Source organism: Aquarana catesbeiana, linkage group LG12 (assembly GCF_042186555.1).
Source record: "Aquarana catesbeiana isolate 2022-GZ linkage group LG12, ASM4218655v1, whole genome shotgun sequence".
In the NCBI taxonomy this organism is placed as follows: domain Eukaryota; kingdom Metazoa; phylum Chordata; class Amphibia; order Anura; family Ranidae; genus Aquarana; species Aquarana catesbeiana.
In genome coordinates this window covers 90,690,285-90,716,698 of record NC_133335.1, presented here as the reverse complement: position 1 = coordinate 90,716,698, position 26,414 = coordinate 90,690,285, and the positions used below count along the sequence as shown (strand labels likewise).

At 44.0% G+C, this 26,414-nt stretch overlaps 1 protein-coding gene across 1 annotated transcript in view; it reads right to left on the bottom strand.

Annotated features, from left to right (window-relative positions):
- Positions 1–26,414, bottom strand: part of CCDC40 (coiled-coil domain 40 molecular ruler complex subunit) — a 176,271-nt gene that overhangs the window by 47,280 nt on the left and 102,577 nt on the right. Inside the window, exons 8-9 of the mRNA XM_073608199.1 lie at positions 18,017–18,139; positions 17,808–17,929 (exon numbers count right to left, since the gene is read on the bottom strand). Coding sequence (XP_073464300.1) covers positions 17,808–17,929; positions 18,017–18,139 — 245 coding nt within the window. The remainder of the gene's footprint in view (positions 1–17,807; positions 17,930–18,016; positions 18,140–26,414) is intronic.

Genomic DNA, 26,414 nt, shown 5'->3' with positions numbered 1-26,414 from the left:
CGGGGGGCGGGGCCGAGTGATACAGTGAGCGGCTATAGCCGCCGGCTGTATCACGGGAGCGCGCCCGCAACAACTAACCACCATGCGAGGGAGCTCGCATTAAGGTGGTTATTTCTTGCGGGGAGGAGCTGAAACAGCCGCCGAGGGACCCCAGAAGAGCAGGTTCGGGGCCACTCTGTGCAGAACGAGCTGCACAGTGAAGGTAAGTATGACATGTTAGTTATTTTAAAAATAAAATAAAATTACCTTTACAACCCCTTTAAAACTACCTGGAGCAACCACCAATAGGCATAGTAGATTCAATCGACATTTGCTGCAGCTGGATCCTTCTGATCCTTTTTGACCCTTGGAGCAGTTTAGTACCACCTGCAATAATATTTGTAGCCTCTGTATGCTTTTGCAATTTTTAAACAGGCTAGACTGAACTGCTCTTGAACTTTGGAATCGGTACTAGAAAAGATATTGAACAGGTACTGGAGGCACCCTATTCATTGTCTATCTATTGCCTCCAATCCCTTGCTGCATCTCTATCCACATTTGGGGGAGCCATCTGTTGTGGTTTGTTCATTGACTAGCAATAAGTAATTCAATACTGCTTATACCAAGTTGTTGAGATATGGGTTTGTGAGGCTTTCAGCATATAAGATGAGTAAAAGCACCAAGAGGAAACTCCGCAAAACTAAAGTACCTGACCTGTCAGATGAAAGGACGGATATAGAGACCTATTTTCATAGCACCCGTTCTCGTGATCATAGTACCTCCCATAGGTCCTCCAATATGGCAGCAGGCAGAAGTACCTGGAGTGGCCATGAGGCACTGCAATTGCAACACTCTTCCCGTAGCCCCAGCAAGGCTTTTCAGGCTCAGGACAGGGACAGTACAGAATCTGGAAGTGAAGATGAACATTCAACTACTGATGATCACCTAGTGAAATTAGAGAAAAGTCTATTGCTTACTAAAAGATATGGAGTCCATGTTCCATCAGATGGAGGACAGCTATAAAAGAGATATGGCTGAACTTAATAGCACCCTCCAGAGTTTCCATGACCGAGTGGAGGCAGCGGAGCATATTATTCCCTCTATGACCACAGGATATTCAGAGGTGCAATTAGCCCTTACTGATCATCATATTCAATTGCAAACCCTCTGGATGACATGGAGGATCATCATAGAGGAAACATTCGCCTTAGAGGTGTCCCAGAGACAATAAGCAAAGAAGAGCTTTTGCCTTTGGTTAAAGAGATCTTCAACTCTTTTAGATAAACGAGCTAAGGAACATATCAGAATTGACCGAGCACATCATACATCAGGCGCATCAAATACTGCTATTGTTCAGCCTAGAGATGTGCTATGTAGGGTGCATTTTTATAAATGCAAAGAGGAATTTTTAAATAAAGCACAAAGTCACGGCCCAATAAACTCAAATGGTGCCCAAATCACGATTTATTCGGATCTATCTCGCCAAACGCAGATCTTTCTGGCCAATAACTAGAGCCCTAAATAGGAGGTACCCGTTCCATCTCTTGGCTCTTAAAAATGGCCGTGCCTATACATTTTGATCACCATTGGATCTTCCATTTTTTTCAAAAAATGTTGGTATCCCACAAGTGGTATTAAATCCATGGCCTGATCCTCCTATATCACACCTCTCTGAGCCACCATCATGGGAACCATGGATCCCACCAAAATCTCTAAAACACGGGCAAAATCAATAAATTATTAGATATTAGAGTACAGAGATGGCACTAACTATCGGTCACTTATAAGTGCAAATATACATAATTTTGGGGTTTTTTTTTTTTCTTTTCCTTTGTTTGTTTTCATTGATCTAATAAGAGTTATCTTATTGGGATATGTGAACAATGATATGCGAGACTCTTGCTGAACATTAGTTCTATGGGGTATATAGCTGGTATGAAGACTCGGGGGGGGGGGGGGGGGGAGATAAGGAGAGTTATGAATAAGATAAATATTGTGTTTTTTTCTCTCCCCCCTGCTCCACACTTTAAGTTCTGGTTTAACTATTAAGCTTCGTGTGTGTGTACAGGTGTGGATATAAGTGTGTAGATATATATATATATATACACACATATTTTATATATATATATATATATATATATATATATATATACACACATATACATATATATATATATATATACATATACAGTGTCTTGCAAAAGTATTCACCCCTCTTGGCATTTTTCGGGTTTTGTTGACTCACAACCTGGAATTAACATGGATTGTTTGAGGATTTGCATCATTTAATTTACAGAACATGCCCACAACTTTGAAGATTTTTTTTTATTGTAAAGCAAACAACAAATAGGACAAAATAACTAAAAAAGGCAATGTGCATAACTATTCACCCCCCCTAAAGTCAATACTTTGTAGAGCCACCTTTTGCGGCTATCACAGCTCTTTGGTCGCTTTGGATAAGTCTCTATGAGCTTGTCACATCTTACCACTGGGATTTTTGCCCATTCCTCCTTGCAAAACTGCTCCAGCTCCTTCAAGTTGGATGGTTTGCACTTGTGAACAGCAATCTTTAAAGGGGTTGTAAACCCTCATGTTTTTTCACCTTAATGCATCCTATGCATTAAGGTGAAAAAACTTCTTGCAGTCACCGGCCCCCCCAGCCCCCCCATTTTACTTACCTGAGCCTGGTTTTCTTCTCCTCTGGGACAAGCACACCAGCTATGGCTGGAGTCTCGTGTCCTGATTGGATAGATTGATAGCAGCGCAGCCATTGGCTCCCGCTGCTCTCAATCAATTCCAAAGACGCAAGCGCCGGGGGGAGGGGCCGATTCATACATTTGGTGGCTATAGACACTTAATGAATGCAGGGGGAGCACTTCACCCAGGGGGTTATCTAATGCGGGGAGGAGCCGCGAGAGCCGCCAAGGGACCCCAGAACAGGTGGATCGGGCTACTCTGTGCAAAACGAGCTGCACAGTGAAGGTAAGTATGACATGTTTGTTATTTTTAAAAAAAAAATGATACTTTACAATCACTTTAAGTTTGACCACAGATTTTTCATTGGATTGAGGTCTGGGCTTTGACTAGGCCATTCCAACACATTTACATGTTTCCCCTTAAACCACTCAAGTCTTGCTTTAGCAGTGTGTTTGGGGTCATTGTCCTGCTGGAAGGTGAACCTCCATCCTAGCCTCAAATCACACACAGAGTGGTACATGTTTTGCTCAAGAATATCCCTGTATTTAGCGCCATCCAAATTTCCCTCAACTCTGACCAGTTTCCTAGTCCCGACTGCTGAAAAACATTCCCACAGCATGATGCTGCCACCACCATGTTTCACTGTGGTGATGGTGTTCTTTGGATGATGTGATCTGTCGGGTTTGCGCCAGACATAGTGTTTTCTTTGATGGACAAAAAGTTCAATTTTAGTCTCATTAGACAAGAGCACCTTCCTCCATACATTTTGGGAGTCTCCCACATGCCTTTTCGCAAACTCAAAACATGCCATTTTGTTTTTTGCTGAAAGTAATGGCTTTCTTCTGGCCACTCTGCCATAAAGCCCAACTCTTTGGAGCATACGGCTTATTGTCGTCCTATGTACAGATACTCCAGTCTCTGCTGCGGAACTTTGCAGCTCCTCCAGGATTACCTTAGGTCTGTGTTGCCTCTCTGGTTAATGCCTCCTTGCCCGGTCCATGAGTTTTGGTGTGTGGACGTCTCTTGGCAGGTTTGCTGTTGTGCCATGTTCTTTACATTTGGTTATGATAGATTTGATGGTGCTCCTAGGGATCATCAAAGATTTGGATATTTTTTTTATAACCTAACCCTGACTTGTACTTCTCAACAACATTGTCCCTTACTTGTTTGGAGAGTTCCTTGGTCTCCATGGCAGTGTTTGGTTAGTGGTGCCTCTTGCTTAGGTGTTGCAGCCTCTGGGGCCTTTCAAAAAGGTGTGTATATGTAATGACAGATCATGTGACACTTAGATTGCACACAGGTGGACATCATTTCACTAATTATGTGACTTTTGAAGGTAATTGGTTGCACCAGAGCTTTTTATTGTCTTCATAACAAAGGGGGTGAATACATACGCACATGCCAATAATCAGTTTTTTATTTCTGAAAAATTGTTTTATGTATATATTTTTCTAATTTTACTGCACCAACTGAGACTAGTGTGTTCTGATCCATTACATATAATTTAGATAAAAAAACATTGAACTAAAGGCTGTAATGTAACAAAATAGGTAAAAAGCCAAGGGGGGTGAATACTTTTGCAAGACACTGTGTGTGTATATATATATGTGTGGGGTACCCCCCTATGTTCCTTCTCTTTCTTTTTTTTTTGGCGGGGGGCTGGGTTCGCTATTATTTGCACCAGTTTGCAAGATATGAGCGTGCGACTGCCCTGTAATGAGCCATTTCGCAATATTACATTAATTATAGCATATGTGGCCTTTGGTAAAATCTATTTATGTATAAAAGCATGAATAGCACTGGGGACAACGGAGCCGAGACAGGTTGTTAGACTCCCTTCCCCCTGTTTTTTTTTTCTATTAGGAGCATTTTTTTTCCCCCAATGTATTTGGTAGTTTATTGCAGGGCTACAGATCCTCCCGGATACGCCATGACACAGGGGCCTTTGCTGATATCCATGGTATCTCTGCTTCTGATGGGAGGGCTATTTTTCTTCTTCCTTAATTTGAATTTCTTTATCTTTTTAGGTATATGTATTATGTTTTTTGTTTTGTCTTTCTGGGGAGCCGTCTTTGTGAATAGAAGCTATAGGTCGGGTCCATCCAAAACTCACTTCCAACCGCCATGAAGACTTTGAGGTTTGGATCTTTGAATGTCAGAGGCTTGAACACACCTCAAAAAAGATCGCAAATAATACACGATATGCATAAGCAAAAAGTAAACATTTTGTTTTTTCAGGAAACTCATTTTAAATCTTCAACCCCATCAAAGCTCACTAGGTATTATTCCTCCTGGTTTACGAGTAATTTTCCAAGTGGCAAATCAAAATGTGTGGCGATTGGTGTACATTCCTATCATAGTTTCTGATATACAAAAGCTAAATTTATCCTGAGTGAACATACTTGTTTGTCAAATGTAAAACTTTTAACCAGCTACTTAAGTTAGCCAATATCTATGTGCCAAACCAAGGACAAGCTACTATGTTGACTTCGGTCTTGGATAAACTTAGACACTTCCAGGAGGGAGTCTTAGTTTTGGGGGGGGGGGGGGGGTGACCTGAATTTAACTTTGGACCCCATGTTGGACACCTCAACGGGTAAACCAGATATCTATGTTCGCATAAATAGCCTGAAGCAGTTGCTCCATTCTTGCCAGCAAGTAGATGTCTGGCGTGTTCTATATCCACTGGACAAAGATTTTACATGCTATTCTGCTACCCATAACACATATAGTAGGATAGATTATTTCTTAATCTCTCATCGTCTATTAGACTGGGAACCACGGTCTGAGATAGGTATACAAAAGTGGTCAGATCATTTTCCACTTTATTTCTCAGTAAAGCTCCCTATTACTAATAAATCTAAATTTACTTGGAGATTGAATAAGAATCTTTTGAAGGATTCCTTGACGAGGAAGGCCATAGTGGAGACAATTTCAGCTTTTTTTAATAGAGCATAAAGATAATACAACAGCATTACCCATAAAGTGAGAGGCGCTGAAGTGCGTATTGAGGGGAATATTAATCTCTCACGGCACGAGATTGAAGAGAAAAAAAAAGACTCCAACTATGGCCTTCTTGTTGGAGGAGATTTACGATTTAGAACTGAAACAAAAAAAATCTAGCGGCCTCTACCTTTTAATCTCTTCAACAAAAGAGATCTTAAATGTATTCATTACTTGATCAAACTTTTTTGAAACATAAGGAATGTGCACAGCATGTTTTTTATGAATATGGAAATAAGTGCAGTAATAAGTAGTAATAAGTGTAGTAACATCCGTCTGGATATTACATATCTAAGGTACGCTGTCCCCCATGCGGTTTGATATGTGCTATTGAACAAATAGCCCCTAGTTTTCATGATTATTACTCCTCATTGTATAATTTAAAAGACAGACAGACCTAGTTATCTTCAACTTTCTGACTATATTCATCGTATCGGTCTACCTAGTTTGTCGAAAGAAAAGGCAGATAGCCTTCTGATTCCTTTTTCAACAGTAGAAGTTACTCAGGTCATCAAATACCTGAAAGCAGGTAAAAGCCCCGGGCCCGAGGGATTTCCGGGTACCTTTTTATAAGCAATTTAGAGATATCCTTAATCCCACAATGTGTAATCTTTATAATGAAATTAACCACTTGCCGACCGCCGCACGACTATATACGTCGGCAGAATGGCACGGGCAGGCAAAAGGACTTACAGGTACGTCCTTGCCTGCCCGCGGGTGGGGGGTCCGATCGGACCCCCCCCCGGTGCCAGCGGCGGTCGGATCGAGGTCAGGGTCGATCGGAGGTGAGGGGGAGGCCACTCATTCGTGGCTCCCCCCTCGCGATCGCTCCTGGCCAATGATGTGCTTCCTCGGCTTCTGTGAATGTAAACAGAAGCCGAGGAAGTGATGTCATCTCTCCTCTAGTCGGTCTTTTCGTCCGGCGCCGAGGAGAGAAGACATCCAAGTAAGTGCACCAACACTACACATTCAGTAGAACACGCAGGCACACTTGTCACCCCCCTGTCACCCCCCAGTCACCCCCCGATCACCCCCCTGTACCCCCACACATACTGACACCAATAGCAGGTTTTTTTTTTTTTTCTGATTATTGCATTGGTGTCAGTTTGTGTCAGTTATAAGTGTTAGGGCAGTTAGGTTAGCCCCCTTTAGGTCTAGGGTACCCCCCTTAGGTCCAGGGTACCCCCCTAACCCCCCCTAATAAAGTTTTAACCCCGTGACCCCCCCCCGTCGCCAGTGTCACTAAGCGATCGTTTTTCTGATCGCTGTATTAGTGACACAGGTGACGCTAGTTAGGGAGGTAAGTATATAGGTTCGCTGTCAGTGTTTTATAGCGACAGGGACCCCCATATACTACCTTCTAAAGGTTTTAACCCCTTGATTGCCCCCTAGTTAACCCTTTCACCAGTGATCACCATATAATTGTTACGGGTGACGCTGGTTAGTTGGTTTGTTTTTTGTAGTTTATTATAGTTTATTACAGTTTATTATAGTTTTAGGGCACCCGCCGTTTATTACCTTATAAAGGTTTAACCCCCTAATTGCCCGGCGGTGATATAACTTAAGTTTTTAGGGTCAGCTTAGGTCTGCGTCGCCCCAGGCAGCGTCAGGTTAGCGCCAGTACCGCTAACACCCACGCACGCAGCATACACCTCCCTTAGTGCTATAGTATCTGAGCGGATCGATATCTGATCCGATCAGATCTATACTCCCCAGCAGTTTAGGGTCCCCCAAAAAAACGCAGTGTTAGCGGGATCAGCCCAGATACCTGCTAGCACCTGCGTTTTGCTCCTCGGCCCAGCCCAGCCCAGCCCACCCCACCCAAGTGCAGTATCAATCGATAACTGTCACAAAACACTAAGCACACATAACTGCAGCGGTCGCAGAGTCAGGTCTGATCCCTGCGATCGCTAACAGTTTTTTGGTAGCTTTTTGAATCAATCGCTGACAGTCAGGAGCTTTTTTGCCTGTGAGTCTCACTAGTGTACCCCTAAATTTAGAGGCCAAAATGGCAAATCGAAGGTACACTAGTGAAGAGGCCTACACGTTTCTGAGTATGACAGATAGTGAAGAGGAAGTCACTCATCTGTCAAGTTCAGGCTCAGAATACGATCCTGTAGAGGACAGCGGCTCCATGACAGATAGCTCTGACGACGGAGTTGTGGTCCCTGCTAGGGTCAGGCGTACCAGACCCCGAACTTCTTCTTCTGTCCTTGAAGTGCAAGAACCGCAGGTCCCTCGTATGGAGCAGAGCAGTACTAGTGCCGCTACTCCTTCTGGTGAACTGGCAAGCACCAGCGGCCTAGTACACCCTGGTCGTACATCCAGCACTGCAGTATCACGTGGTGACGTGGCGAGTCCCATAAGTGCAGTTCAAGCTGGTGAGGTGGCAAGCACAAGTAATGTCCCGCTGCCACCAAGAAGACAAAGACAGGCCCGTCGTGCCCATAGTGCCCTTCCTGCTGCATTGGCCAATCCGAATTGGGTACCCACCACTTCTGCAGCACCCGTATTGCCCCCATTCACTGGCCAACCCGGAATTCAGGTGGAAACAGTTGATTTTACGCCACTGGATTTTTATTCACTGTTTTTCACCGAAGATCTCTATAGATCTATTGTGGACCAAAGCAATTTGTACGCTGGTCAACACATCGCCACTATTCCCCAGTCCTCCCTTGCCAGAGATTGGAGACCAATTACGGTCTCCGAATTTAAGGTCTTTCTGGGCCTTTCCCTCAACATGGGCATAACCAAAAAGAGTGAGTTGCGGTCATATTGGTCCACTGACCCAATTCACCATATGCCCGTGTTCTCTGCCTCCATGGCCAGGGCACGATACGAGCAGATTTTGCGGTTCATGCACTTCAACGACAATGAACTCTGTCGTCCTCGTGGAGACCCTGGATACGATCGGCTCTACAAAATTCGGCCCCTCGTAAACCACTTCAACCAACGTTTTGCAGACTTGTTTACCCCCCATCAAGTTGTCTGCGTTGATGAGTCCCTGATTAAATTTTCTGGCCGCTTGTCATTCAAACAGTACCTTCCCAGCAAGCGTGCCAGATACGGGGTCAAGATGTATAAGCTCTGTGACAGGGCCACAGGCTATACATGTAGATTTATGGTTTACGAGGGCAAAGATAGTCACGTAGAGCCGATCAACTGCCCTGACTACATAGGAAGCGCTGGCAAGATAGTGTGGGACTTGGTGTCACCCTTATTCGGAAAGGGGTACCACTTGTACGTGGACAATTATTACACGAGCGTGCCACTTTTTAGTCACCTTTTTGATCATCAAATTGGAGCATGTGGCACCGTGCGACCTAATCGCCGGGGCTTTCCTCAGCGGCTTGTAGATTCCCGTCTTAGGCTGGGGGAGAGAGCCTGCTTGCAGTGTAATAATTTGCTCGCTATGAAGTGGAGGGACAATAAGAATGTTTTCGTTCTTACCTCCCTTCATGCAGACACGACGACCCAAATTACTACGGCGACTGGTGTTGTGGAGAAACCCCTCTGTGTCCACGAATATAACCAAAATATGGGAGGGGTGGACCTCAACGACCAGTTGTTGGCGCCGTACCTAATTGCCCGTAAGGCCAGACGCTGGTACAAAAAAGTGTCTGTATACTTATTTCAATTGGCTTTGCTGAACGCTCATGTGCTATACAGAGCTTCAGGACGGACTGGATCCTTCCTTAAATTCCAGGAAGAGATCGTCAGAGCCCTTCTGTTTCCAGACGGTGCTCCACCTCACCTTCCCCAACCAAATGCAGTAGGCCGGCTGCATGAGAGGCATTTTCCTTATGTCCTCGAGAGTACCCCTACCCAACGAGCCCCCCAAAGAAAATGTCGTGTCTGCAGCAAGCGCGGATTTAGGCGTGACACCCGGTATTATTGTCCCTCCTGTCCTGGCAATCCTGGTCTTTGCATTGGTGAATGTTTTGAACGCTACCATACACTAGTTGAGTTTTAGCGTAGGGTACAGCACTGCACAGACTAGGACACACTTTCACAGGGTCTCCCAAGATGCCATCGCATTTTGAGAGACCCAAACCTGGAACCGTTACAGTTTTAAAAGTTACAGTTATAAAAAAAAAAAAATGTAAAAAAAAAAAAAAAAAGTAAAAAAAAAAAAATACACAAAAAAAATATAAAATAAAAAAACCAAAAATAGTTGTCGTTTTTATTGTTCTCTCTCTCTCTATTTTCTCTCTATTGTTCTTCTCTTTTTTACTGTATTCTATTCTGCAATGTTTTATTGTTATGTTTTATCATGTTTGCTTTTCAGGTATGTAATTTTTTTATAGTTTAATGTGTTTTAACCATTTTTTTGTTTTCAGGTACGCCATTCAGCTGCAGCGCGGATTTATTTATCTTGACAGCAACAGCGTTTGCTCCCACGATACATAAAGCCGTGACTCCAGCGCTGTCGGAGGTGATTTCACCACCACAGTTACATACTTCAGCATATATGCCGAAGCGTGGGGGCAGCAGTGGGTGGAGGAGCGATTTGCTCCTGCCTTTTGTGGGAGGATGCCCCCATGCTTCGGCATATATATATTTTAGGTAGGCACAGGTTGCGTTAAATGTTTTATTTTTTACTATGTTTTTTTTTTTTTTGTATTTGCTTTGCAGGTATGGTAAGTATTACTGTTATACTGTAATGTTACTTTGTTTTTTGTTAACCATCATTTGCTTAGCAGGTACGCCATTCAGTTGCAGCGCGGATTTATTTATCTTGACAGCAACAGCGTTTGCTCCCACGATACATAAAGCCGTGACTCCAGCGCTGTCGGAGGTGATTTCACCACCACAGTTACATACTTCAGCATATATGCCGAAGCGTGGGGGCAGCAGTGGGTGGAGGAGCGATTTGCTCCTGCCTTTTGTGGGAGGATGCCCCCATGCTTCGGCATATATATATTTTAGGTAGGCACAGGTTGCGTTAAATGTTTTATTTTTTACTATGTTTTTTTTTTTTGTATTTGCTTTGCAGGTATGGTAAGTATTACTGTTATACTGTAATGTTACTTTGTTTTTTGTTAACCATCATTTGCTTAGCAGATACGCCATTCAGTTGCAGCGCGGATTTATTTATCTTGACAGCAACAGCGTTTGCTCCCACGATACATAAAGCCGTGACTCCAGCGCTGTCGGAGGTGATTTCACCACCACAGTTACATACTTCAGCATATATGCCGAAGCGTGGGGGCAGTGGGTGGAGGAGCAATTTGCTCCTGCCTTTTGCGGGAGGATGCCCCCATGCTTCGGCATATATAAATGGTGCATGTATGCCCATCATTAGAAGTGGGTGGATGAAGGGAGGTATTCTAATGGTGGGCATACCCACCGATCAATATCTTTTTTTCGTTCAGCCCACAGGCTGCATGAAAAAAAAGTTTACAATATATGCCCAACAAGGACCAGCAACGTACTGGTATGTTGCTGGACTTTGAGTGGTTATACCAGAATGATGCCTGCAGGTTTAGGTATCATCTTGGTATCATTCTTTTCAGCCAGCGGTCGGCTTTCATGTAAAAGCAATCCTAGCAGCTAATTAGCCTCTAGACTGCTTTTACAAGCAGTGGGAGGGAATGACCCCCCCCCCCCCCACCGTCTTCCATGTTTTTCTCTGGCTCTCCTGTACCAACAGGGAACCTGAGAATGCAGCCGGTGATTCAGCCAGCTGACCATAGAGCTGATCAGAGACCAGAATGGCTCCAAACATCTCTATGGCCTAAGAATCCGGAAGCTACGAGCATTTCATGACTTAGATTTCGCCGGATGTAAACAGCGCCATTGGGAAATTGGGAAAGCATTTTATCACACCGATCTTGGTGTGGTCAGATGCTTTGAGGGCAGAGGAGAGATCTAGGGTCTAATAGACCCCAATTTTTTCAAAAAAGAGTACCTGTCACTACCTATTGCTATCATAGGGGATATTTACATTCCCTGAGATAACAATAAAAATGATTAAAAAAAAAAAAAATGAAAGGAACAGTTTAAAAATAAGATAAAAAAGCAAAAAAATAATAAGGAAAAAAAAAAAAAAAAAAAAAAGCACCCCTGTCCCCCCCTGCTCTCGCACAAAGGCGAACGCAAGCGTCGGTCTGGCGTCAAATGTAAACAGCAATTGCACCATGCATGTGAGGTATCACCGCGAAGGTCAGATCGAGGGCAGTAATTTTAGCAGTAGACCTCCTCTGTAAATCTAAAGTGGTAACCTGTAAAGGCTTTTAAAGACTTTTAAAAATGTATTTAGTTTGTCGCCACTGCACGTTTGTGCGCAATTTTAAAGCATGTCATGTTTGGTATCCATGTACTCGGCCTAAGATCATCTTTTTTATTTCATCAAACATTTGGGCAATATAGTGTGTTTTAGTGCATTAAAATGTTAAAAAGTGTGTTTTTTCCCCAAAAAATGCGTTTGAAAAATCGCTGCGCAAATACTGTGTGAAAAAAAAAAATGAAACACCCACCATTTTAATCTGTAGGGCATTTGCTTTAAAAAAATATATAATGTTTGGGGGTTCAAAGTAATTTTCTTGCAAAAAAAATAATTTTTTCATGTAAACAAAAAGTGTCAGAAAGGGCTTTGTCTTCAAGTGGTTAGAAGAGTGGGTGATGTGTGACATAAGCTTCTAAATGTTGTGCATAAAATGCCAGGACAGTTCAAAACCCCCCCAAATGACCCCATTTTGGAAAGTAGACACCCCAAGCTATTTGCTGAGAGGCATGTCGAGTCCATGGAATATTTTATATTGTGACACAAGTTGCGGGAAAAAGACAAATTTTTTTTTTTTTTTTTTTTTTTTGCACAAAGTTGTCACTAAATGATATATTGCTCAAACATACCATGGGAATATGTGAAGTTACACCCCAAAATACATTCTGTTGCTTCTCCTGAATACGGGGATACCCCATGTGTGAGACTTTTTGGGAGCCTAGCCGCGTACGGGACCCCGAAAACCAAGCACCGCCTTCAGGCTTTCTAAGGGCGTAAATTTTTGATTTCACTCTTCACTGCCTATCACAGTTTCGGAGGCCATGGAATGCCCAGATGGCATAAACCCCCCCCAAATGACCCCATTTTGGAAAATAGACACCCCAAGCTATTTGCTGAGAGGTATAGTGAGTATTTTGCAGACCTCACTTTTTGTCACAAACTTTTGAAAATTGAAAAAAGAAAAAAAAAATACGTTTTTCTTGTCTTTCTTCATTTTCAAAAACAAACGAGAGCTGCAAAATACTCGCCATACCTCTCAGCAAATAGCTTGGGGTGTCTACTTTCCAAAATGGGGTCATTTTGGGGGGTTTTGTGCTATCTTGGCATTTTATGGCCTTCGAAACTGTGATGGGTAGTGAGGAGTGAAATCAAAAATTAACGCCCTTAGAAATCCTGAAGGCGGTGATTGGATTTCGGGGCCCCGTATGAAGCTAGGCTCCCAAAAAGTGCCACTCATGTGGTATCCCCATACTCAGGAGAAGCAGCAGAATGTATTTTGGGGTGTAATTCCACATATGCCCATGGCCTGTGTGAGCAATATATCATTTAGTGACAACTTTGTGCAAAAAAAAAAAAAAAAAAAAAAAAAATTGTCACTTTCCCGCAACTTGTGTCAAAATATAAAATATTCCATGGACTCAACATGCCTCTCAGCAAATAGCTTGGGGTGTCTACTTTCCAAAATGGGGTCATTTGGGGGGGGTTTGTGCCATCTTGGCATTTTATGGCCTTCAAAACTGTGATAGGTAGTGAGGAGTGAAATCAAAAATTTATGCCCTTAGAAATCCTGAAGGCGGTGCTTGGTTTTCGGGGCACCGTACGCGGCTAGGCTCCCAAAAAGTCCCACACATGTGGTATCCCCGTACTCAGGAGAAGCAGCAGAATGTATTTTGGGGTGTAATTCCACATATGCCCATGGCATGTTTGAGCAATATATCATTTAGTGACAACTTTGTGCAAAAAAAAAAAAAAAAAAAAAAAATTGTCACTTTCCCGCAACTTGTGTCAAAATATAAAATATTCCATGGACTCACCATGCCTCTCAGCAAATAGCTTGGGGTGTCTACTTTCCAAAATGGGGTCATTTGGGGGGGTTTTGTGCCATCTTGGCATTTTATGGCCTTCAAAACTGTGATAGGTAGTGAGGAGTGAAATCAAAAATGTATGCCCTTAGAAATCCTGAAGGCGGTGCTTGGTTTTCGGGGCCCCGTACGCGGCTAGGCTCCCAAAAAGTCCCACACATGTGGTATCCCCGTACTCAGGAGAAGCAGCATAATGTATTTTGGGGTGTAATTCCACATATGCCCATGGCATGTTTGAGCAATATATCATTTAGTGACAACTTTGTGCAAAAAAAAAAAAAAATTGTCACTTTCCCGCAACTTGTGTCAAAAAATAAAATATTCCATGGACTCAACATGCCTCTCAGCAAATAGCTTGGGGTGTCTACTTTCCAAAATGGGGTCATTTGGGGGGGTTTTGTGCCATCTTGGCATTTTATGGCCTTCAAAACTGTGATAGGTAGTGAGGAGTGAAATCAAAAATGTATGCCCTTAGAAATCCTGAAGGCGGTGCTTGGTTTTCGGGGCCCCGTACGCGGCTAGGCTCCCAAAAAGTCCCACACATGTGGTATCCCCGTACTCAGGAGAAGCAGCATAATGTATTTTGGGGTGTAATTCCACATATGCCCATGGCATGTTTGAGCAATATATCATTTAGTGACAACTTTGTGCAAAAAAAAAAAAAAAATTGTCACTTTCCCGCAACTTGTGTCAAAAAATAAAATATTCCATGGACTCAACATGCCTCTCAGCAAATAGCTTGGGGTGTCTACTTTCCAAAATGGGGTCATTTGGGGGGGTTTTGTGCCATCTTGGCATTTTATGGCCTTCAAAACTGTGATAGGTAGTGAGGAGTGAAATCAAAAATTTATGCCCTTTGAAATCCTGAAGGCGGTGCTTGGTTTTCGGGGCCCCGTACGCGGCTAGGCTCCCAAAAAGTCCCACACATGTGGTATCCCCATACTCAGGAGAAGCAGCTGAATGTATTTTGGGGTGCAATTCCACATATGCCCATGGCTTGTGTGAGCAATATATCATTTAGTGACAACTTTTTGTAATTTTTTTTTTTTTTTATTTATTTTTTATTTTTTTGTCATTATTCAATCACTTGGGACAAAAAAAATAAATATTCAATGAGTTCAACATGCCTCTCAGCAATTTCCTTGGGGTGTCTACTTTCCAAAATGGGGTCATTTGGGGGGGTTTTGTACTGCCCTGCCATTTTAGCACCTCATGAAATGACATAGGCAGTCATAAACTAAAAGCTGTGTAAATTCCAGAAAATGTACCCTAGTTTGTAGACGGTATAACTTTTGCGCAAATCAATAAATATACGCTTATTGACATTTTTTTTACCAAAGACATGTGGCCGAATACATTTTGGCCTAAATGTATGACTAAAATTGAGTTTATTGGATTTTTTTTATAACAAAAAGTAGAAAATATCATTTTTTTTCAAAATTTTCGGTCTTTTTCCGTTTATAGCGCAAAAAATAAAAACAGCAGAGGTGATCAAATACCATCAAAAGAAAGCTCTATTTGTGGGAAGAAAAGGACGCAAATTTCGTTTGGTTACAGCATTGCATGACCGCGCAATTAGCAGTTAAAGCGACGCAGTGCCAAATTGTAAAAAGTGCTCTGGTCAGGAAGGGGGTAAATCCTTCCGGGGCTGAAGTGGTTAAGCCAGAATGTCCATTTACTAAACAAGCACAGGAGGCACATATCACTCTCACAGCAAAAGCAGAAAAGGATCCTACTCAATGTTCTAGCTATAGGCTCATTTCTCTGATAAATGTGGACCTAAACATTTTTGATAAATTATTGGCCATTCGTCTACAGACTGTGATCCCCCTCTTTAATAGAGTTAGACTAGGTGGGATTTGTAGCCAACAGGGAAAGCTTGTGATATTATCCTAAAGACAAGTCTTCTGATACATTATGCTCAGAGATCAAAGAGCTGCTCTGTCCTCTATGTTTAGATGCAGAAAAGGCCTTTGATCGATTAGACTGGCAGTTTATGGTAGCATCCCTGGAACAAATAGGTCTCCTGGTAGAGTTTATACAGAAAATAATGGCCTTATATACTGCCCCATCTGCAAGGATAAAGGTTAATGGGACATTATCTTCGCCTGTAAAAATCTCTAACAGGACACGCCAGGGATGCCTGGCGGTTGCTTTACGGTCCAATCCCTCAATCCAAGGGGTACAGGTAGGCAGTATTGCATATAAATTCAGCATCTTCGCGGATGATTTACTTATATATGTATCCAATCCAAGATTAGATTTTCCAAACATTATCTATGAATTAGAACAATTTGGATCATATAGAAACTTCACAGTAAACGTCACAAAATCTCGATGTCTCAATATTACTTTACCAATACTGGAAAAAGAATGCTAGAAAATGATTTCTCATTTTAATGAAAATCGCAATCTGTTAAATACTTAAGGATGAATATTGCCCTCTCAGAAGAAAAAAATGTATGAATTGAATTATCTTCCCATGCTTAATTTCACGATTAGTAATTTGCAGTCAAGGGCCGCAGGGAAATGTAAGATGGATATTCTACCTCGATTCCTGTATTTATATCAGTCACTACCAATAGCTCTCCCACGGGCTTTCTCTCGGTCTTTAGGATCTGGCTTACTTAGGTATCTATAACCGAATTCTCCAGCCAGACTTGTTATGATATTTCAGTAAAGCGGACAACAGAGGGGGGAAGCAGGCTTATCGCATATGGAACTTTATTATATAGCAGCAGTATTTACCAGAATATTGGATGGGTTTCATCGTGGGCAAACAAAACAATGGGTAGCCATTGAACAGCAAATAGCAGCTGTTCCTTTGACCTCTCTCCCATGGACTGTGCCTGAGTCACGTTCATCCAAACACTCTAACCACTGACCCAATCTCTATTGAGAGTTTGGGACCGGACTATTCAAAGGTGGGGTGTTTCATCAGTGCCAGGCCCATTAACCCCAATTATGGGTAACCCGGAATTTTTGCCGGTTATGTTGTCAGATAGGCTCCTATGATGGACACTGTCAGCTCCCTCCCCGATTTTACAAGCCCTTACGTCATAAGGACTACAGGCGCTTAATATAATGACTACTGAGAGCAATTATTCGGGACAGTGGTTTCACTATTTTCAGCTCAAAGATTATTATATAGATCTATCAAAAACGGGCCCACTGCATAGAGACTTAACCTCATTTGAGTCTCTATGCAGGGGGCATACAATATGTACTACTATCTCATGCATTTTCCATAGACCCGTACTACATCAGAGACTGGGAGAGAGAATTGGGTCATATGATTACTGGAGAAGAATGGAAAAAGGCTTTCTTGTTAACTTTTAAATCTAGCTCTTCAACTTCTATGCAAAAGAATTATAAAATATTAACGAGATGGTATAGATGCCTGCCGAAGCTACATAAAATATCTCCGATTTATCCTGAGGAGTGTTGACGCTGCGGAAGAGATGTAGGCACAATGCTCCATATATGGTGGACCTGCCCTCAGATTAACGCATTTTGGGAGTCTGTGTTGCAAATTTGCTCTTCTGTCATTGGCACACCTTATCAGAAGTCTCCAGAAATATCTTTACTTTCTATATACCCAGGCCCCATGCAAGAAGTTTCCCTTTTTCTTTTTCCTGCTTTATCTCATTATTTACTTTTCTGGTGTAGATTTTAATCCAAGAGGAACACTCGATAGCACAATATAGAGAATAGGGAAGAACAGGTAGAAATAGACACCTATACTGACTATTTCGAGCTTGTATGAATTGATTTAGAGATTATTTTTAATCACTGTTCTTTTAACATAAGGATAAATGGGAATATGTTGTTCCTGTCTATGTGCTTTGTGTGTAACCCTTGCAAAATATCTAATAAAATCTAATATATAAAAAAATTTAAAAAATAAAACACTAAGGAGAGGGGTTTTATGTCAGCACAACATTGGTCATTTGATAAAATGTCAAGCAAAATGTAATTTGTGCCTAGGAGTTCAGTTCCGATATGGCACACAGCAGAGCTCTACATTAAGACATACAAACCTAAGAGCTTCCTGGATGGCAGAATAGGCTTCATCTCTCCTTGTCATTCCAATTAAGCTGCTATTCCACTGCTGAAGAAGCTGCTTCTTTTCTAGACAAATTGCTTCAATTTCCATATTAGCCTATAAATTAAGGTGAAAATAATGTGTTCTGATTTTGTCAAGCATAGGCATAAAAAGTAATAACATTTGAAAAGGGTAAAAATCGACCTCTGACACTACTGCTCGTGCTGCTTTCGTATCTTCTCTTTGAGCAGCAAGCTGTGCTTCATAGAGAGAAATCTGCTCCCGCAACCGGTCTGCTTCTCGAGTCAGACGATCCACAAACATATCCTAAAAAGGAAGCAAGGAAAAGTCAAGAAAATCTGTACTTCTCCAAAGGAGAATACAAACCATCATGGGAAAAAAGAAAAATGTATTTATTTTTTTAAAAGACAGAAAGCCATCTAATATAGATAAAAAAAAAACACACTCACATTACACAGGCATTATGCATGCACAAGCCACGTGATTCTTTTTTATTCTTGGGTTTGGTTGACTTGATTCATCATGTATTATTGTTTCAGATGTTTGCCTAATGCCCATATCTTCTGAAAACAATTAAAGTTCCACAGCTGCACAGACATAGCTATGTGCCCTATGTTTGGAAAGACCATTTGCTGCCCAAGCAGACTTTCAACTGACTTAGGCTCTGTTTCCACTTGTGCAATTTGTCCTGCGACTTGGGACTGCAAAGTCACATGACAAGTCCTACCCCATGATTTCCAATGAGTACAGCCCAAGTTGAGCAGAATCACCTAAAATTCCAAGGTGAATGGAAACAGGGCTCTATGGCAGTAAGCTCTCATCACCATACAAACCTGCTAATGACCCAGCCTACAAGATTCTACCTGTGACGGCAAAAAAAAATTTAAGCTCTACAAAATGCCCGTTTTGAACAATACTTCTCTAATTAAAGAAACATTTAAGCTAATTTTACTATTTCTATGTTAAAATTTACAGTGCTGTTGGGTTGGGGGAGATGGGCCCAAAGACTTAAGTTTTGATAGCTATGTATTCACTTGCTCTTTTTTGGTTAACCTTTATTTTCCATTTGGATACAATAAGTCAAAACCTTTGGCCTCTCAGGGTGCTCGGCGGTGGCCTAGTCCCACTGGGACACCCCTGTGCTGTTTACCTATAGGCATGGTGTTTTCCCTTTGGTTGGTTGTTTGATGATGACTTGGAATTATTTTGATATGTCTATGGTACCTGTTCTTGATTTTGTAATGTAAAACACGTTGTTGCGGGGGCGTGGCCTGACCTGGAATGGAGACAGTCGCCTAATCCCGGAGCTCCGTCCGCCACAGGATAAAGCTGCCTAAATATTGAGGTACCACCGCACCGCACCCACACTAAACTATGGGGACAGCATCACGGAACTCGTCGGCATCGCGCTCGAGATCCCCGAGAGATCTGGCCAGGACACAGGGGCAGAACATCCCTGAGATGTTCCGGACGGGCAGAGGCAACATGGCGCCCTCCCGCCACATGCCGGCTCACTCCTCACAGCCGCCCTCGCAACCACAACATCAGTCAGTACTGCCGCCTCAAACACTGCTTTCTCCAGAAGGGGGTGAAGGGATAGAACTCAGGCCCCACCCGCCCCTGAACATCCAAGACCTCCGCTCCATAGCAGAGGACATCAAGGGAACCCTGTCGGCGGCCATATCTGACCTCAAGCTTGAACTCAGATCGCTTAATGACAGGGTACAGGTGGTAGAAAAGGTCACAGAAAGTCAGGAAATCATTATACAGTCGGTCACAGAAGACATTGACTTTCACACTAGGCAGATGAGGGATATGCAGAGGCACCTCGAAGACCTCGATAACAGGGGCAGAAGGCATAATTTACGTATCAGAGGCCTACCGGAGTCAGTTGAAGGAGAGCAAATCTCCACAGCAGTAGTATCCGTCTTTAACAATCTCCTCAACCGCCCTACCCAAACCCCGATAGCCATGGAACGTATTCACCGTGCCTTACGCCCTAAGGGCAGGGAGACCGATCCTCCACGGGACATAATCTGCTGCATTGTGGACTTTAGACTTAAGGAGGACATTATCAAAATGGCGCGGGGCAGATCACAGATCTTGTATGAGGGAACGCAGGTACAAATCTTCCAAAATCTCTCTGGAATCACGCTCCAACACAGGCGCGACCTCAGACCCCTGCTGGAGGTCCTGAAGGACAAACAAATAGCTTATAAATGGAAATTTCCCTTTTGCCTCACAGCTTCTGCCCATGGCCGTACAGCCATCCTCAAGGTCCCTGAAGACCTACCCCATTTTTGCGCCACCCTCGGCATCCCATCAGTGCCGGTACCCAATTGGTACGCAGCCTTTCGCCCCAGGCCTCCCACCCGGGAGATGATGAGAGAGGATCCTATGGATACACAAGCACCCTCGCTCAGCAGGGCAAGATCTCCTTCATCGCGCAGAAGCCATACCTCACACCGTTCCAACTACCGGGCCAACAGCCCTGAACTCTCGCAGAGATCCAGGGGCCCTAGAAGGGACCGTCACAGGCATGTCTGATATGCACAGCTCTTCCACTCGCAGACGTCGCTCTGTCTTCATCATGAACAACACTGCCTGCTACCTCCAGTTTATATCTCAAAATCCCGTTATAAGTTTAATATCTTTCGTTTTACACATTTTTCTCGTTATTCTTTTATATGCCCTTCACTGGGTTTTACTCTGGAAGCCCACTCTAGCTATATTGTGACGACACCGGCGGACACCTCTGTCCTTGCGCCTCCTTGAACTTTTTCCTACCATAAGCTACGAGGCGAGAACTGTTCGCTCATGGGACACTCCCACTCACCGCCCTTCAGACCTAAACCGAAGTCCGCTCGGATAGATGTCCACGCCCCTTCTAGCTGGGCTCCAGCCGAATGCACTCTCCCTCCCTCACAACTACAAAACCCAGAATGCAAACTGGCACCACAGTACGCCTGCGTCTCAATGGGCGCCTACGCAGACCGCCGCGGTACGTCGCTACGTTGCAGAGAGGAGCTCCTATCAGCTATGGCTACCACGTCCCTGAATATGGATCCTGCACACTTCCCCATCAAACGGACACGTTTGGGACCTTCCCAGCAGCCCCGGTCTTGCTTTGGACAAAACACCGGCCTTTGCCTACCAACTGTTCCAGACTTACCTCATTACGGAGGGCATCTCACTCCATCCACCGGCTGAACGTTATGCTGGACACGCTTCGTCGCAGTGAGCCCCACACCCACGTACAGGAACAAGAAATAACTGGTAGACTTTCCATTTGTGTTGCAGCCTCCTCGCCTACTGGCAAGTTATACCTGCTGAGCTATCTGTTATGACGATAAGTTCAGGCTCTGGGTTCTAGATCCGGGTTAATCCTCCTGGTTACCCCAAAATGTGACGCCACTTTATTGAGCAGTCCATTATCAAGATTGATTCTGTTAGCCTTGGGAAAATCAATTTCAAGATGCTGTTTTTGGCTCCATCCCTAATTTGTCAACACCGACTCTCACCTCGGTGGGAGAGGCAAGGTGCTTTCTGAGAAATTGTAGCCGACGCCAGTCCTCACCCCATTGCTGGTCTGGGGACTGGTGGACCTTCGTACTCAGCACTTGAAGTCGCTTCACCCAAGGGCATGTTTGTATTAATCTTTTATTGTTTCCCTATTTTGATACTCTGTTGAATTTCAGCACCCTAGGGTGCACATGTTGATAGACGAAATTAGGCTAGCCTCCTAAAGTCCTTATCGCTCACGCCTAAACAATATCATGAAGCTACACACCTCATTCATCTGCTTCATATCATCCTGTGGCGGAGGACATTGTATCCACCTTCGTCACAAACTCCCTTTTCCTTCTCCAGCGCCTGGTTTTAGGTCACCTCCCACACAGGCTTGTTGTGGGTCTCTACATCCCCTCAGGGGCGTGACTTCCCACGCAAGTTCTGTACCCCACCGATCTATAGTTAAGGAGGTCAGTGGACACAGGGTTCCACTCCTCATCGGTGCATTTCTCACTGATCACACGTGTGTAAAACACAATATATCTATACATCGACCGCTCACCTCAACGTACCTACCCCCACCTTCCTCCCCCCTACTCCCCTATCATGGCAGATACGACACGCTCACCCTCAACACAGGGTCTTTTACCTCCCGTAACCCAATCACTTAAATTACACTCGGTGAACATAAGAGGTCTTAATACCCCTGAAAAACGCTCGAGATTACTACTCTCCCTCCAACAATCTCGAACACATATTGCGCTCCTACAGGAAACACACTTCCGTACAGACTCTATCCCTAAATTGCAAAGTAACTACTTCCCCATGGCGTTTCACGCCTCAAATGTGGAGGCAAAATCCAAAGGGGTCACGATCCTCATCTCAAAACACTGCCCGCTCCAGATAACTGACACGGTACAAGACCCCCATGGCAGATACCTTTTTATAAAAGGCACCATACATCAATTACCATACACTATTGCGAACATCTATGCCCCCAACACAGGCCAAGTGCCCTTTTTCAAGACGACTCTACAATTACTAGCTAGCTTCCAGGCTGGAACACTTATCGTCGGCGGTGATTTCAATATCCCACTGAACCCGTCGATAGACACTTCGAACGGGTCCTCCTCCATCTCATACGGAGCCCTACGGGCTATCAAAATTCAACGAAGTAATCTGCTTCTTCATGACACTTGGCGCACACTGCACCCCAAGGAAAAGGATTACACGTACTATTCGCCGCCACACGATAAGTATACCAGACTGGACCACTTCTTTCTTTCCCAGAATGATCTGAATAACCTTACTAAAGCCACCATTGAACCATCCCTTCTCTCGGACCACAACCCTATTTCTATGACCCTTCACTTACCGACAAGGTCCACAAAGACGCATATATGGCGCCCAGACAGCTCCCTACTGACGGATGAGCTAAATATGGACAGACTGACTAAACGCCTAACCGACTACTTTGCCATTAATTCCACTACTGACGTCTCCCCCGTGACCACTTGGAATGCTCACAAATGTGTCATTAGGGGGGGAATTGTTGTCTATAGCTGCCAACCGCAATAAACTAAAACACGCACGCATCACCGAACTCACCGCACGTATACACAAGCTAGAACAGGCCTACAAAGCCTCCACCGCAATGGCCTCGCTAACTGAACTGACACAGGCCAGAGAGGAACTTTTGGACGTATTGAACAAAACACTGAAGTGTAAATTCTTGCTAACACAAAAATTGTACTACGAATATGGTAACAAATCCAGCAAACTGTTAGCTAGAGCACTCCAATCCAAAAAGGCCTCGCATACCATTCATAAAATCTTTAACGCGGCTAGGGAATCTTTCGTGAAAAATGATGATATCTCAAAACAATTCGTGCAATACTTCACCAAACTGTATAATTTGTCCCCAAATCAGCACACTGACGTCCCACTGAACAGAAAAAACGCTCTCTTGAATTTTCTAGAACAATACGGACCTACCCCGATCTCTACAGAAGACGCGAACTCCTTAGACACCCCTCTTACAACGGACGAACTCTCTGCGGCACTAAGACAAATGAAGACAGGTAAAAGCCCCGGTCCTGACGGCCTCTCGACTTGTTATTACAAATCCTTCCCATCCCTTCTATTTCCACAGCTTGTGAAAGCCCTTAACGCTCTGACCCCCTCCACAGACACCTACAATGAAATGCTCACAGCTCACATTACTCTCATCCCCAAAAAAGACAAAGATCCCACCTGAGTGACGAATTACCGCCCCATCTCCTTACTAAACGTAGACCTCAAACTCTACGCGAAAGCATTAGCAAACAGACTATTACCCTTCCTCCCATCTTTAATCTCACTTGACCAGGTAGGCTTTGTCCCGGGTCGAGAGGCGAGGGACAACACCGCCAAAGCCCTGAACATACACCACTGGCTCACGAAAACGTCTACAAAGGGATTCTTTCTCTCATTGGATGCAGAGAAGGCGTTTGACAGGGTAGCTTGGGACTATATGGAGGCCACCCTTCAGGCGATAGGCTTGCCGCCAAGCATGCTCAGAATGATTCTAGCCCTCTACGCCGCCCCGACAGCTAGGGTCCGGATCAACGGCGGACTGTCGGACGCCTTCTCTGTATCCAATGGAACTCGACAGGGGTGCCCTCTGTCACCGCTTATATTTATACTAACCCTTGAACCCATGTTACGCAAACTCAAAGACAACCCCACTATCAAGGGGGTTGATATTCATCGCAAACAGTACAAACTGGCCGCTTATGCGGATGACATACTACTATTCCTGACAGACCCCATCACATCTATCCCCAACCTTCTCGCCGACTTCAAGCTCTTCCACACCCTTTCCAACTTGCAAATTAATTTTGATAAATCCAAAGCCCTTAACATTACCCTACCCACCGATACGGTTGACCTCTGTAAACTTAATTTACCATTTGGTTGGGAACGCTCAGCCATCTCATACCTTGGAATTAAGATCACAACTGACCTGAGGAATCTTTATTCCAGTAATTTCGCTCCCATGATCCTGTCCCTCCAAAAAGACCTACAAAAGTGGCACCTTGGCACCTTCTCTTGGCTGGGCAGAATCGATATATTGAAGATGAACGTACTACCCAGAATCCTCTATCTCCTCCAAGCCATACCAATCAGGTTACCACCAACATTCTTCTCATCTTACAAACATATCTGCAGATCATTCATATGGGCATCTAAACAACTGAGACTTAACTGGGACAGACTAGTTCTTCCCAAACGACTAGGGGGCCTGGGACTCCCAGACCTCCCGAAATACCATTGGGCTTGCCACTTGACTAGAGTGATTGACTGGCACAAACACCGTCTGCGCAAAGAGTGGGTAGTACTAGAAGACTCCTTCGCGAATCTCCCGCTTGTCAACTCCCCATGGGTTAATAGTAAACATATACCTGAAGCCTTCTCGTCCCACCCATTCATTGGCGCCACCCTAACGATTTTTAAACGGGTATGCAAGACACTTCACATAACCCCAGCTCCGGGCCCCATGACACCTATAGATAACAACCCTGAATTCCCCCCGGGCCTAATGTCCAAAACCCCCGCACTGGCTATGGATAACACTCAAACAAGGGCCCATTGCTGTTTTCAAAACGGTTCGCTACTTTCCCACACAGATCTCACCACGACACTCTCTAACTACCACTTACCTTTCTTCAAATACCTTCAATTGCGACATTTCCTCCAAACCCATACAGGGGACCACCCTTGTAGCAGAGACCGCACCCCATTTGAAACTCCTCTGCTCTGATAACAAACCCCAAGATCACTTGATAGCCACCACCTACTCCCTCCTGTTCTCACAACATAGAGTCAAACAAGACAAACTAGTTCGACAATGGGAGACAGACCTGTCACTGGACCTTTCTGCACAGGAATGGGACTCCATTTTCACCCTCATGCACAAGGGGTCCATAAACATTTCCACGCAAGAGAACAGATATAAACTGTTCTCTAAATGGTATAGAACACTCGATAAGGTCCATCACTTCTGTCCAGCCATCCCCCAACCTGTTGGAGGTGTAGCTCCACCAAGGGCACCCTATTGCACATATGGTGGGAATGCAATCTCATACAGCCGTTTTGGAAGGAAATCCATCGGCTGATTGCTCAAATATCCTCATATACACACGCCTTCACCCCTGAAAGATATCTACTCCACCACACCTCAGTCTCAACAGGATCCTACAAAAAGTCACTCACCATACATTTAGTCAATGCAGCCAACTTATGCATCCCCGCTCTTTGGAGGAATACGACACCCCCCACGGTCTCCGACTGGATCCGGAGGGTAGATAAAATAGCTGAGATGGAAAAAATTATTAGCCAAGCCAATGATAACACTAACAAATTTAACACCACCTGGGCAAGCTGGTTCCACTTCCGTCAATCCCCCCCCCAGACTACTCCCCCTAACACTTCCTCACAGACACCACTTTAAGCACATATGCCTTGACACCCTGAAACCCTGCCTCCGCTGTGCCGCCTACCCTACCCCCTGTCCCTCTCTCTTACCCATTTCCAACTCCGTTCAGAGACATATCCCCACCTTCTCACAGGCATATTAGACAAGGTCCCTTTTGAATATACACTTCCATCTTCTTTACTTGTGATAGAAGCTGCTTGCCACCATTGTCTTCCTGCCTTCCCTGACACCTGTCTGCAACAAACCAGGTCACTAAGTGGATCTGCATTTCCATACACATCACATTTTAGCTGATGACCCCACCTTATTTAACGTCTTCAGTTCCCGACCCATTCACAGTAATGGTCCCGTTAGGGGTGAATGGAACCGGGTATTGCCTATGACAATCTTGATGTGACCGTTGCTGTTCTTAAGATCCCACCCTCTAGAACCATCATCTTATCTTTTACTTATTGCTTCAGTTCGAGGAATTCTAGTTACTTCTGAAATACATGTTCATTGCCGAGAATTGACTTACTGTCCATCCTCAACGAGTAGATTACTATGGAAATTATACATATGCTCTCAGCTTTTGTAAACTTACTGTGTGAGCTG